Source organism: Pelobates fuscus, chromosome 9, assembly GCF_036172605.1.
Source record: "Pelobates fuscus isolate aPelFus1 chromosome 9, aPelFus1.pri, whole genome shotgun sequence".
NCBI classification, from domain to species: domain Eukaryota; kingdom Metazoa; phylum Chordata; class Amphibia; order Anura; family Pelobatidae; genus Pelobates; species Pelobates fuscus.
In genome coordinates this window covers 79596280-79609616 of record NC_086325.1, presented here as the reverse complement: position 1 = coordinate 79609616, position 13337 = coordinate 79596280, and the positions used below count along the sequence as shown (strand labels likewise).

The following is a 13337-nucleotide window of genomic DNA, read 5'->3' as shown; positions in this document are numbered from 1 at the left end:
GCACTCCAGCGCCTGTAGAAACATCATAAGTGTTTAAAAAAATAAATAAAAAAAATTGTAATAAATCACATAAAGGTTGGTCTGCACCAGAGGAAACCATAGTAACTTTATTGAGCCGTCATTGTTATGATTCTTTTAATACTGCACTGAGCGAGTTAAAAATAAATTAAAAAAAAAAAAGATAAAAATGTTTTAAACAAAATTTAGTCTCCAAACTGTGACGGTAGCCAACTTAAAGAATTTATACAAATTAGCTAATTTTTGCTTGGATGTTTATGTTCACTTTTCAAATAAGTACAGTTTGGCTTTTTTTGGTATACGTGGTGTGTGTGTGTGAGATTTAAAAAAAAAAAAATTAAATCATGTACTCTCCTTTGACTCTTTGAAGGATCACTAGCTCTAAGTTGCAAAAATGTATTGCTACCATATAGAGAAATCAGAAGTACACTATTTGATGTAAAATGCTATAAAATTACTTATAACATAAACATTGTATTTTTTACAGGTTTAGCTAGCTTCTGTGGAGCAATTTTTCGAAAATATCCTATAGAACTAGCTGGGCTTCTGCAATATGTAGCAAATCAACTAAAGGCTGGTAAAAGGTATGTCTGAAAATAAGCATTTCCTTTTTCTTGTTAACTCTGCCTTTTCCTATTGATTAGTATTTTACACTAAGATTACAAATGTTCCATTCTGTTTTGTTTTCACCCCATGGTGTTCCTATTTTTTGTGCGCTCAGATGGAGAATTTCCTCTGAAGAGTGTTTATTGAAATGCTGGCTGTAAGTCAAATGCAATAGCTCACACCATTCTCATGCTTCCATTCTCCTTTCAGCTTTGATTTACTGATTTTGAAAGAGGTGGTACAAAAGATGGCTGGAATTGAAATTACTGAAGAAATCACAATGGAGCAGCTAGAGGCAATGACTGGCGGAGAGCAACTTAAAGCTGAGGTGAACAAGATCCCGGCAATTGTTCATACACTTGAAGATTAGTTTTATATGATATTATATTACACCGATCTGCTTTTTGCTTGAGTTGTAAATCATGTTTATGTTGTTGGGTTCACATTTTTTCATTATTTTAAGCAAAGTTCTTGATTCTGTGCTGTTGCACCAAACAAAGACACAACATGCCAAAAAATCATTTTCATACCAAAGTAGTTCATGTATGAAGATCCCAAAACGTATCTAATTATCTCTATTAGTTAAAACAATAATGCGATAAGTATTGTTTCAGCGCATGACTAATTATCTAAGTATTTAGAAGCTAGGAATAAAAGATTATTTTATTATTTGAAAAATGGCAATAAACTGTCGTGGTTATAGTGCATGGAGTGCCTCATTTATGACTCTCCATTTCCTTACCATCTGCTTCTCACCCTCTCAAAAAAGAAGGCTAGTAGAAATATCCCTGGTGGTGACGGGGAGCAAGCAACTACTTCATAATATGGTAGCCGAGACACTTTTCTTTGTTTTCGATCATTTAAGCATCCCAAATCTTGAGTGTGGCTTTTGTCTTTGTCTTTGTCTTCATTTTACAATAAAATTCTTCAAAGAAACGGACCACCACCTCTAAACCAGCATAGTCATTGACCGTAAAGTTGTGTATAAGATGAAGTTTTTTCCTTTATCAACTCCAGTTGTATCTCATGGCTTGGCCTGAACTCTCAGCACCCAGCTTTCAGCGATCCATGGACATGTTCAGGATTTTTATTTTATAGGTTTGAAATGTTAGTGGGTATTGGGCCCAAATTAAATATGATTCTGCTGCTGTCATTCCAATGCATCCTGTGTAGCCATGCAATAGGTATTAAAAGTTCTTTTGAATGTCCACGTGCAAGCCCTTTCCCGTTAAGGAAGGTTTTGTGGGATTGTTCTACCTCTTCACATGTTAAGAGTCTAATGTTCATGTAGTAAAGTCTTTACTATCTCTATTAGTAGACTTTATTAAAAAAAAAAAATTGTAGTAGTCATTTAGGTGTGTTTAGTTAACATCTTGTAATGTTTTCTTTCCAGGGTGGGTACTTTGGACAGATAAGGAACACAAAGAAATCTTCTCAGAGATTAAAGGATGCCTTGTTAGATCATGACCTAGCCCTACCCTTGTGTCTTCTTATGGCCCAGCAACGAAATGGTGTCATATTCCATGAAGGTGGAGAGAAACATTTGAAGCTGGTTGGAAAGCTTTACGATCAGGTAAGTACAATATTACTATTCTCATTTTCTTTATGTGGAATATTAATAGACTGTATAAAATACAATCAAAATAAACTCATTAACCACTTTAGTTAAAGGGTTGATAATACCTTAAAGGGAAAGATCTACACAAATCATTGCAATTGTTTTAATTTCTACACATTTATAATGTATCTTTTTCTTTTCTTTTCTTTTAGTGCCATGACACCCTTGTGCAATTTGGAGGATTTTTGGCTTCTAATTTGAGTACAGATGATTACATAAAACGAGTTCCATCTATTGATGTTCTCTGCAATGAATTTCACACACCCCAAGATGCTGCATTTTTTCTATCCCGACCTATGTACGCTCATCATATTTCAGTAAGTTAATGCTCTCCTTCAGCAATGTTTAATGAGATCTTAAATACAGAGACCGGAACAGACCACAGTTGTCTTGGTGATTCTCAGGACTGATAAATTGGCCAAATACAGCCAGGCAGTTCCTATCTGTCAAGCTGCAGGTTTTAACCTTTAACGGGCCATTGCTTTGCTGGGACTAGGCAGTCTAAATCCTACTGTCCTAGTAACAAGCCCATTTATGAATGTCAGAAAACTTAATAGATATTTTTGAAAAAAGACTAGCACTTTGTAAGCTTATAACGCAGGGGAAGTCTTCACTTCGGTTTATATTCTTACAAAGGATGCAATGACTGAATATTTTGTGTATATATAATATAAATATAATTTTTTCATCTTATATTTTTTCTTTTCCGAATGAATCTTTGAGATTTCTCTAATTTTTAAAACATTTTCAGCAGTGCATGTAAAAATACAGTGTTGCATATTCAAGGTAGAATATATGTAAGTCAAAGATTCATATTAATTTCTACTAAAACATGCTCTCAAAAGTGGTCACCGTATACTGCGTACTCTGAGCATTTACAGCCCTTGTGGATGTTCAATGAGATGCCCTAGCACAGATTCACAATGTGGCAAATTAGAACACTGCATTGCGGAAGGCAAGAATATCACTTTTTGTATCTTATGAAAGTAAGAATTTATCCATGACTTGCCTTCTCAAATCCTGCAATAGAGCAAACAATGTTTGATGGTTACAGCTCTCTTAAGGGACTGATTTTCATTACTGCTGGTATTCGATGTGAATACTTATAGTGGAAAGCATAATTTTCTCTCAACCTCTGACTGTTTGGAGTCCCTTTTTAAATATTGGGACCAATATTACCTAGCGTCTTCAGAGTCCCATATGTTAGATGCAGTAGTTGAAATCTCTAATCCTGTGCTGAAACTTTGGTATAAATAGGCACTTGCAGCCTTCTCAAATAGCTGAACTGTGTGGTGGTGGTCCTAATTTTGCTAGCCTTTTTGAGCGGCTTGACGGTGTGCTGGGGGTCCTGGTATTGTTAACACAATCTGCATTGTTCATATTGTGTGCGCAAAATTCATAATTGTTCAGCTTTTCTGTTTCAATACTTTACTTTTTACATTTGTATTTTCTGCTGTGCATTGCAGTGCTTGCTTTTATGTATTTTTTTTTAGTTTTCCAAGGTTATTTTTTTCTTTTTTCATTATTTTACAAGAACTATTTGTTACATAGCCAGTGGTGTGTTTGAGTCCCCATCAGGGACGGTTCCTATGCCTGGCCTTTTCACACTTTTTATAGGTTTTTTTTTTTTGTTTTTTTTTAATAAAGACACATATAATGGACAGTTTCACTAATTTGTTCACATTTTCACTTAATGTGTGTATTCTTAAAGAAGTGTAGTTGTGTAGCTTGCATTTTGTCTTTATTGTGTTCTGGAAAGTTATTTGTAAAAATCTACTCAACACTTAGCAAGTACCCAGCAAATGTATCGAACTGGCAAAAAATCCAATGCAAAATGTAACCACCCCTCGCTTGCCATTCAATTCTCTGCATACTGCTATGTCAGTGGCTCCTGAAGTTGATTTTGCACTGCATTATTATCTGTTGGTTTATATTCAGATATGTGTAAAATTCCTAATTTAATAAATATATCAGCATAATCTTATTTTAGAAAATAACTGACTTTGATTAGTTTGTTAGTTTAAACAGAGACCTTATCCTTTGTAAAGAAATAAGATGCTCTCAGTGTAAGTATAATCATCAAAAAGGCTTACATTTCATGGACTTTGGGGATGCCCATATCACCTTAGATAAAGACAAAGGGGACTTTATAAGGATAATCGTTTTTTCTTAATACATAGAACATTGATTTTATTCAGGCTTCTAGGATTCTGTTTAAGGAGTATGAATAATTAAAGTTTTTTGTAATTAACAGTCTAAGTATGATGAGCTAAAGAAGGCCGAGAAAGGAAACAAACAGCAACACAAAGTACACAAGTATATCTCATCTTGTGACCATGTGATGACTCCAGTTCATGAAGCCGTGGTTTCTTTACACCCTCCAAAAGTTTGGGATGACATTAGCCCTCAGTTCTATGCTACATTCTGGTCTCTGACAATGTACGATCTTGCAGTTCCAACATCCAGCTACAACAGAGAAATCAGCAAACTGCGAATCCAGATGAAGGCCATTGATGAAAATGCAGATATGGCAAGTTAAACACAATACTGTGCCACTTGAAGTCAGGATTACTTCCCTTCTCTTCCTTATTTGCTCCTTCATATAACTGAAATTAGTAGGCAGCCACTGGGGCTGGGATGGTAGAGGTTCAGGAAGAATGATTAAAAGTCACTGATTGATTCATATTTGTGCTAATCGTGATCATACACATGAAGTTGCAAATATCAAGTCAAAGCTAGCATTTGATTCAGAGTGGTAAATGTGTATTAATCCACAGACAAATTTCTCTTGGCGTTTATAGTAATTTCTCACATTTTAAGACTGTTCTAATGTATTATTTAGAATTATTAACAGTTTACTCCAAGCACCATAACCACTACAGCTTGTTGTAGTGGTTATGATGGCAGTTGTAACCTGGCGCTGTTTCCTTTGCTACAGTTTGCCTTTTAACTGTGTCTCATTGAGTGTCAACCCCAATCTCGCCAAGTGCCCCACATGTGGATTCTGCAGAGCTCTGGATAGCGCGGCATACTGTTCCAGATGGTCATTGGCTGTATGTCCGCTTAGTGCTCTCAGGCAGTTAGCCGAAACACACACACATCAAGATTCATCGAATTTCTTCTGTTTCATTGAATGTCTTCTGTTTTACAGTATTCTGTTCTTAAAAAATATATATTTTTTGTAGCCTCCAAACAAAAAGAAGAAAGAAAAGGAGAGATGTACTGCCCTACAGGAAAAACTGCTTGAGGAAGAGAAGAAGCAGTCTGAGCATGTGGGGAGAGTCTTGCAGAGAATGAAGCTGGAAAAGGACAACTGGCTTTTAGCACGTAAGTACATTTGGAACCTTTGGTAGTTTGCCAGGCAAGCATCCTTTGTCCCTTTTAAATGTGCTTTGAGTGGGGAAAAATGGACAAATGCATTTTTGTACTTTTTCATCGATGCACACTGCATCAGCAGGTATACACCTAGCAAAGCAGTTTATATGCTGTGGTAAGCTGTGCTCTACAATGAACTTCATGTCCGGCTTAGTAGTTGATAAATTTATGTCATACTTGCATAACGGAATGATTTATTAAAATGAATAAATGCTTTTGAAAGGCTGATAAACAGTCAAAAAAATGTTCGATATTAAATTAAGGGAAGCCAAATGGATCTTGCTGGGATGATTAGAAAATAGAAACATTTGTTTGAACTTTGAGAAAATAATTGGTATACATATGTAAAAGGTCCTGTATTATGAGTCATTCGCTTATGAAATGCATTAGTGATAGAAAAAAACTATTATTCACATTAGTTTCAGTAAAATATAAAGCTTACTCTAAATGTGTGTACATAAGGTTTTACTTCAACTAAAAGTGTTTATAATATGGCTTCATGTAGGTTAAACTATGCATTTAGATCAAGGGCACAGGCTATAGATGAAAAATAATTCTTAAATAACCAATACCCTCTTTTCTTTGTTGGTTTCCTTTTTCATATGTGCCATTGTACTACATCACTTATGATTTCTCAGTCACAACTAAAACTGGAAGCTTTTTTTAACCTTAAACTTATGGATCCAACAGCTGGTCACTGTGTCCTCTTTGGAGCAAGAGAATTGTGGGTGGGAAAATTACCTTTTTTTGTTGTTGTTGGAATGTTCCCTTTCTTTCCTTTGTAGAGGAACAATAGGAAAGCTATTCTAGGGACTAACCTGGACAGCTTTAAATTGATCAATTTGCACAGAAACCAGAACAAATGTAGGAAATTATAATTCATTAAAATGTTTCTGGGGATAAAGATAAAGTCGTAGGTACCGGTAACTCTTCCTGGCTTGTAAATAATTATAAAATTATATAATTTATTTATGTTTTCTGATATCATATGTAATATATATACCGGTAATCTATGCAATTGCTTGCCACTGCAGGTTTATTAACACTTGCAATGATTTTATTTATTTTTTACTCTGGAAGTCCACATTCTTGCTTGCAAATAATGTTTTTTTTCTTCTTCAGGGTCAACGAAAAATGAGACAATCACAAAATTTTTGCAGCTTTGTATATTTCCTCGCTGTATTTTCTCAGCAATTGATGCTGTCTACTGCGCTCGATTTGTAGAGCTTGTACACCAGCAGAAGACTCCAAATTTTTCCACCCTACTTTGTTATGATAGAGTAAGTATTCCATATCATCTTTATTTTGTAAACCCATAAGATGATTTCTTTTAATTTTTTTTTTTCATGCAGAAAAAGGCATTGGCTCGATTGTTGTTCATGTTAGGGGAAAATGTGATGCAGCATACATTTTTTCATTCTTACTGAAAGGACAGTAAGACTCCAGGATACTGCACCAACTTTTGAGTGTGGTTTCAGCAGTTGTTAAGTTGTGACTAGTCTGAAGTATCTCTGTAAATTATTTTGCTTGACTTCCTATGGATTACTACAGGTTTGTTTGAAATACAATCTCCAAATCTTATTTACGTTAAGGCCACAGGCAGGTTACTGCAGCCTTAGAACTGTTATGTGGCTCGTACCTTGGGACAGTGGGCGTCCTGGACCAAATGTTCTGGTTTGCAGCGATTCCGGTTCATTACATAATGTGCGATGTGGTGCGTCGGAAGCCATGGGCTACCGAGAGTCCTTCACCGGTATTTTCTTGTGGCGTGTGGTACCATTGGTATCCAGGCAATCTACGACCGGGTAACCGGGGTTGCTGTTCTCCTGGAGCCCAGCACAGTGTTTCAGGGGCGTTCTGGGCAAAGCCCACCCTTCTCACCCTATAATTCTAATATCTTACTCCCCTGGTAGTCTCTCTTTATTTATTTACAGGCCTAACCAAGTGTCACTTCCCGCATATTTCAACTGTCTTTGTCTTGGGTATTGGTACAAGCACGGCCTTGGCTGCTGACCGCAAATATATATTGATGCCACAGGACAGTTTACTATAGGCAGGGCAGTAAAAATGCTGTCCCCCTATGGTTGGCTGAGTAAGAATCCTGAGAAGAAGTCTGCCGTGCCAAAATCCTTTACTATTTGTGTGACATTTTGCTATATCCTTGCCCCATCTGTGCAGTACCTGGAACCTGACATGATGCACATACTTGCTTTCAAGACTCACTCTCCAATGCTGCTTGGCTGCAAATAATACGAGGTAGTGAGAGGGGATAAATATGGAGAAAATTGTTGATAGGCACAAGGGGGCAATATTGGTGAAAATTAGAGGATAGACACAAGATTATAGGGGATATGGAAAGTGAGAAACAGTGGAATATGGGGAAGGGACACAAGTTGGGGATATGGGAATATAGCATTAGGAAAATAACTGAGGAAACTATGGAATTGAGATACCCGTGGTGAAGTGAAATATGAATCAGGGGCATAGGCAAGTTAGCTTTTATGTTGAAATAAATGTTGAAGTTGTTTGGAAGTTTTCATAGGGGTTGGATATTGGAGGGTTGAACATTGGGAGCAGCAACTTGTTCTTGGACCCAAGCAACACACAATCTTAGTTTAGAACTGCAGATACATTTATCATGTATATGAATATCTTGTGGTCTGCAATGTATAGTTACCTGAAGATCGTATTGCCCACATGTTTTGGAGTGATTGAGTTCCATTAAAGTTGAAAAATAACCCATTTTGGAAGCCAAACATATATTCTCTTTCCTGTGTTCCTAGGTGTTTTCTGATATCATTTACACTGTAGCAAGTTGTACTGAAAATGAAGCCAGCCGATATGGGAGATTTCTCTGCTGTATGCTGGAGACCGTTACAAAATGGCATAGTGATCGTGCAATCTATGACAAGGTAAGTAATTGTGGTCTGTATGGAATGAAAATTCTGCATCTAAGCTTTGTAAAAATCATGTAACATAGAAAGCCGTTAATTAACCAAAACACGTTATTTTCTTTATAATTCTTTGTATATGATAGCTAAAATTTTGTTGCCATAGTTACAATAAAACCGGAGCCAAATTAATCTATTTAACCGGGAATCAGAGCTGATCCTGACAGACTGAATATCAGGAGGATTTCTTCTAAAAGTGAGGAATTTTATAGTATTAGGAGTTATTCCAATCTAATTTGCAGCGATAGAAAAGAGTGCTGTACTGTACTTTCAAAGAAACACAACTGTTGTCCCATACATGTTGCAGCACACATCATGCTGCTGGATTCCAAACTGGCCATGTGCCCAGAAAAACACCAGGAAGTCCATTCTATTGAAACCATTAATCATTGCTAGATGTTGGCTATCTTCTGAACGAGTAAAGCTAAAACCTTGAATGCAAAATAAAAAAAAATATTAAAATGTATTTGCTACCAGCACAGTGGAGGGAATTGTATTCTCTATAAAGTGCTGTAATTATATAATTTTTTTTACAGGCTAACCTCTCACCATTTGACACTCTTTCCACATTGCTTAACTTTGAGTTATTGGATCACAGAGACACAACTTGCGTTACAGTCCAAATATTTAAAGGAACACTATAGTGTCAGGAATGCAAACGTGTATCCCTGATACTATAGTGTTTAAAACATATTTGAGGTGTACATCCCTCCTCCTTCCCCCCCCGCCCTTGGTAAAAATGAGAACCTACATTTAATCCAGTACTGCCGAGGCTGGCGCCGCCTTCTTGCTAGAGATCATCAGACTTGACGATCTCAGCCAATCCGATGCTTTCCCATAAGAAAGCACTGGTAGGCTATTGCGCATGCGCAACGTCATGCTGCACCAATCAGCATCTCCTCATGCGGAACATTCAGAGCCTCCATGCAAAGCGTTGTGCACACAAGAAGCACCTCTAGTGTCCATCTGAGTGACGTCCACTAGAGGTGTTACGAGGCAGTAATGTAAACGCTACCTTTTCTCTGAAAAGGCAGTGTTTACATTAAGATGCCTCCAGAGACATGCTATGCACACCAGGACAACTACATTAAGCTGTAGTTGGTCTACTGACAGTAGTGTCACTTTAAGGACTGTATATTATTATTATTATTATTGGTATGTGTATAGCGCCAGCTAATTTTATCACATGACAGGAGGCTTCATATTTTGCATAACTTTCTTTACTTTATGCCTCCAGCAGCACAAGTCAATCAAAAAACTTTAATACAATCAGTAAAAGGTATCCCATCCATACATAAAACCCTGACAGACACCAATCTAATACCAAAATGTAAAAGCAACTTAGCAAATTATCAGGTTAGAGAAGGGAGAAGGGAGAGGGTAACAGGGGATCAATACCACACCATAAACATTCAAATATAATGATGAAGGCAATATAAATGAAAAAAATGTTTAGAGCAAATACTCTGAACTGTGCCTTGGCTGGTAAGCAGCAAAGAAAGAGGAAGTCATGTGTCTGTCAGGGCTTTATATATGGATGGGATACCTTTTACTGATTGGTTTAAAGTTTTTTGATTGACTTGTGCTGCTGGAGGCATGAAGTAAAGAAAGTTATGCAAAATACTCGCCTCCTGTCATTATTAAAATTAAGATTATAGGTACACTACGTTGGCATAATCTACAATTCCGCAGCGCTTAACAATATTATGAAAGGGGTAAATTTACAATAAATGAGACAATTACACAGTGACACAGGAACAATAGGTAGATGAGGGCCCTGCTCAAACGAGCTTACAGTCGAGAGCAGGCATAGGCAACCTTCGGCACTCCAGATGTTTTGGACTACACCTCCCACGATGCTTCACCAGCATTATGGGGGATGTAGTCCACAACATCTGGAGTGCCGAAGGTTGCCTATCCCTGGTCTAGAGGATATGAAATAGAATGAAAGACATATATGCATTTGTAGCTTGGACCAGAGAATGGGTTGTGTGAAATGAGGGCAAAAATATCTCCAGGAATGAACCGAGTATAAAACTGGTATTTTATGCAGAGAAATTGTAGGCAAAACAAAACCATGCCTAACCTGAAACTTTAGGGAGAGAATTTGTGATTAAAGAAGTTGTAGCTGCATTGAATAGACTTCAAGCATAGCTAATACAGACTAGATTGGTTTATGAAAGAGTGCATTAGACACACTGCTGTCCTGAGCATGAAACTAATTCAAGAATAAAGCCTGTGCTTTCAGATAAGGAATGGGCAGAAGTGATGTGTCAATTGGCACATCTGCTGTCAAAATCTCTGTTGCCGTGAGATGGCTATAGCAATAGACAAATGATTGTTACACATCTGACCTAAACATCTACTAAAATATGAGTGACTTTACCTACCTGTATTTTAAAAGGGGTTTGCAAAAGATTTAATGCTTGTTCAGATAGGTAACAATACATTTATGGTTGCCACGCAGTGCTTGGAATTAGATTATCGCAACACGCAGCAGTTTTAAGAGAATATCTACATTTTGGGCAACAGAAATAATGTTCTGTCAGGCCAGGTTTGACAGTAGAAGATACAGCTTCATGCGTTCTGTATCGTAATGTGAGAATGCTTCATGTCAGGAGTTTGAACTGGTGAGCTTCCTCATCTGCTGCAGACAACTGATTAAAATACCGTGATTTAAATATTCATACTCCCTCTGACAACCTGCACAAACATTTCTTTCTGGCACTTCCTGCTGCATGTCAGGAAGTCATGTCAATTTTCAGTGAAGCATTGCGTTTCATTTCACTTATCTCTGTATACGGGGTTCAAAAATGTCTAACGTAACGCTTCTACTACTGAAAATGGCATCAGCCTACACCTCTCCTCAGCAGGAATAGTCATAAACAAATTGTGCTTATATTTTAACAATAAAAAATGGCTTCATTGCTGAATTCATTCTAGTTAAAAATACAGTGGTGTCTTTTACTCTTTTTTTTTTTTTTTTTCCCTTTTTGTTTTCTCCTTAGAACAGAATATAAACCAGTATTTTGTTATCTTTGTTTTGTGTACCAATACTGAGACCATCTGTCTTTTATATCGAATACTACAAACAGTCCATGTACACACATACCACTTGGCATTAAATGGTGCAGTACTCAATTTGAAAACATAATGAACACCAAGCTTCATAGGACTATATCAGCATTGACAAATGTTTGTACAAACTAAGAGGCATTTTGATATGATCATAAACCAGCTTATCTTTTACACGTTTTAGTAACCATAGAAGTAGTGCATTCATATCATTATATTCAAAATGTTTGAGAAATTAGAACTTGCTTATAATAAGGAAAGACTGCAGCCCAGAATGTATGTTGCTTACTGATGAAGCCTATGAAGCCCATATTTCCCAACTTAATGTGCTCATTGCATATTTTTATTTTGTTTTTTCTTTACTCTTTGTATGCTCTAATATATATTCCTCTCTGTAGAATTCTTATAATGAAAGGGATTTATTCCCTAAACTCTAAATTGTAGCATATTGAAATAAGAATTTCAAATACTTGATTTCTAGATATCCTCATACTCTACAGATTGGCTATTGTAATCTAACATTCACGTTTTAATTCAGAGTTTAGTGAATAAACCACTCACTTTTATCAGAAAGAATAGATTTGTTTTTCTTTTTTCTCTTTCATGTCCGATGTTTGGAATAGATGTTATATATTTTGTGTTACATTATTGCAGTGCAATACTTATATCACCAAATTCAGATGGGAAGAAGTATTGTCATAAAGAAATTATTATTATTATTATTATTATTATTATATTTGGTATCTATATAGTGACAACCTCTTCTGTAGCTCTTAATCTTAAATAACATTTGAGATCTCAAGATATAAGGGAAATGGGAGAGATCAGATATGTGAAAGTCAAATGGTGAACATAAATTAACAAGACTATACATGCAATGACTCAAACACTAACAAAATAAACAAACATTTACCAAAGAGAGAGTTGAGCATGGAACATATAATAGATTTCAATTAAACCGCAATCCTATAGAGAAGGAAGGTAAAGAGAGATATCATTGAAAAATAAGAATAGTTGAAAAAATAAGCAAGACGGGTATTCTTGCATTAATCTTTGTAAGTGTTACGTCTGATTATGGTTCTTGCTACAAGACTTGCTAGCTAGCAGAATGGACTAAAAAAGCAAGAATACAATTATTGTGTTAAATTTGGCATGTCTATGGAGTAACTTTAGATTGAAGGAATCCACAAACATTTAATTCCATTCCCAGGAGCTTTATAGTGGTCTTTTTTTGAGGAACACCTTGGCAGTTACAGATTTTCCATGTTTCCTGTCAATAGTATATGGCATTTGATTTATATGTTCTATGCAATATTTTTTGTTATTGGTGCTCCACTTCTGCAGTAGGTGAAATTAGCAACTAGTAAACAGATTCTACTTCTTTGACATTAAAACACCAGCTCATCGCACATTTCCCATTACACGATCTCAGCAGAAGCTTCATAAATCTTGCTCATTAGAAACAGGCGAAAGGTTGAACTTGAACTGGAAGCTCAGGTTTCTAAATCTGAGTTGCTTTTCACAATTTTAATAATCTTTGCAGTTAAAGTCAGCAAGTTCATTTTTCTTTTGTGTTGGTTTATGTAAACAAGCCCAGAGAGCGCTCCCCAGAGCTGAAAGCTGTGCAGCTGCCTCAGACTGGAAGGCGCTCAGCATCTGCTGTATCTGTAGCTGCTGTCTGTATTCCTTCATTT

General features: G+C 36.4%; 1 protein-coding gene across 1 annotated transcript in view; it reads left to right on the top strand.

Annotated features, from left to right (window-relative positions):
- THOC2 (THO complex subunit 2) overlaps positions 1–13337 on the top strand; it is a 101754-nt gene that overhangs the window by 47886 nt on the left and 40531 nt on the right. The window contains exons 19-26 of the mRNA XM_063432106.1: positions 506–602; positions 835–952; positions 2018–2197; positions 2395–2559; positions 4497–4772; positions 5428–5569; positions 6740–6897; positions 8401–8529. Of these exons, the coding sequence (XP_063288176.1) occupies positions 506–602; positions 835–952; positions 2018–2197; positions 2395–2559; positions 4497–4772; positions 5428–5569; positions 6740–6897; positions 8401–8529 (1265 nt within the window). The remainder of the gene's footprint in view (positions 1–505; positions 603–834; positions 953–2017; positions 2198–2394; positions 2560–4496; positions 4773–5427; positions 5570–6739; positions 6898–8400; positions 8530–13337) is intronic.